The sequence below is a fragment of the Manacus vitellinus genome, unplaced genomic scaffold, assembly GCF_001715985.3.
Source record: "Manacus vitellinus isolate BGI_N305 unplaced genomic scaffold, ASM171598v3 scaffold_1791_pilon, whole genome shotgun sequence".
Taxonomy (NCBI): Eukaryota; Metazoa; Chordata; class Aves; order Passeriformes; family Pipridae; genus Manacus; species Manacus vitellinus.
Window position 1 is genome coordinate 1 of NW_021939249.1, and position 1509 is coordinate 1509.

Sequence of the window (1509 nt, forward strand, 5' to 3'; positions counted from 1 at the left end):
GTCATGTGCTACGACCGCTACGTTGCCATCTGCAAACCCCTGCACTACGGGACCCTCCTGGGCAGCAGAGCTTGTGCCCACATGGCAGCAGCTGCCTGGGCCACTGGCTTTCTCTATTCTCTGCTGCACACAGCCAATACATTTTCCCTTCCCCTGTGCCAGGGCAATGCCCTGGGCCAGTTCTTTTGTGAAGTGCCTCAGATTCTCAAGCTCTCCTGCTCAAGCACATACCTGAGGGAAATTGGGCTTCTTGCTTTTAGTGCTTTTCCTTTTTGGGGATGTTTTGTTTTCATTGTTTTCTCCTATGTGCAGATCTTCAGGGCTGTGCTGAGGATCCCCTGTGAGCAGGGACGGCACAAAGCCTTTTCCACGTGCCTCCCTCACCTGGCTGTGCTCTCCCTATTTCTTAGCACTGGCATGTTTTCCCACCTGAAGCCCCCCTCCATCTCATCCCCATCCCTGGACCTTGTGGTGGCAGTTCTGTACTCGGTGGTGCCTCCAGCACTGAACCCCCTCATCTACAGCCTCAGGAACCAGGAGCTCAAGGATGCCATAAGGAAAATGATGATTGGATGCTTTTCAGAAGCAGAAAGCTGCCTGTTTTCTTCTGTAAATCATTCCTAACATTACTTGCTACAGGCCAACCCCCTCTTCTCAGGATTTTGGAGGGGCTAAGAACGTTTTCTTTGGTATTTTGACTTTTTATGATGTAGAGCACAATAAAATTTTGTTCTCGATCCAGCTTCTAATTCACTGTCTTCTTCCTGAATTTGACCCTGCCCCTGTGTAAATGAGGAATCCTCTCTTCAAATTAAAACAAATGAAAGGACACAGTGGAAACCTGGTGTTTTTGAGACAGTTCTTATAAAATACCTTATAAAATGTTGGGGCAGTGCCCGTGTGCAGGGGGGTTGGGGAAAAGGAGATCAGAACAGGAGGCTCTGAAATTTCTCAGGATTCCAGGAAGCCCTGCATTGTCACATCGGCCTCATGAGTCCTTGAGGTTCCTCAGTGTCACAGTGGCCTCTTGATTCCATGAAATTCCACTGTGACCCAGGGTTTCTCTGTTTCCAAGAGGCCCTGCAGTGCCACAATGGCCTCCTGATTCCATGGGCTTCTGCAGTGTCACAATGGCCCCTTTATTTCAGGAGGTTGCCCACTGTCCCTGGGTTCCTTTGGCTCCATGGGGCCCTGGAGTGTCCCAGTGGCCTCTTGATTCCAAGGGTTTCCCCAATGTCACAATGACCCCATTATTCCATGAGGTTCTGCAGTTTGACAGTGGCTTCTTGATTCCATGAGGTTGCACCCTGTTATCACAAAGCTGAGCCCATCCTGATGAAAGTTCTGAGGAGGTTAGGAGGAATTGGGACAAAAGGGAAGGAAAACTGGGGAAGGAAAGAGGGGCTGGATCAACAGAGAGGAAGGATTTTGATGAGGTAAAACCAGGTTCAGGGAATGCTGAGGGTGCTGAAACACTGACTGTGCAAACACTCCTGGTAGGCCTTTACT

General features: G+C 49.7%; 1 protein-coding gene across 1 annotated transcript; it reads left to right on the plus strand.

Annotated features, from left to right (window-relative positions):
• Window positions 1-3: 3 nt before the first annotated feature.
• Window positions 4-624, plus strand: LOC108639225 (olfactory receptor 14J1-like). The gene has a single exon (XM_018070218.3). It carries the CDS (start codon window positions 4-6, stop codon window positions 622-624), a length of 621 nt encoding a protein of 206 aa, XP_017925707.3.
• The last annotated feature ends 885 nt before the right edge of the window (window positions 625-1509 follow it).

Bases quoted from the DNA above. Each gene is read 5' to 3' on its own strand.
- LOC108639225 (XM_018070218.3), top strand. From the start codon at position 4: ATGTGCTACGACCGCTACGTTGCCATCTGCAAACCCCTGCACTACGGG.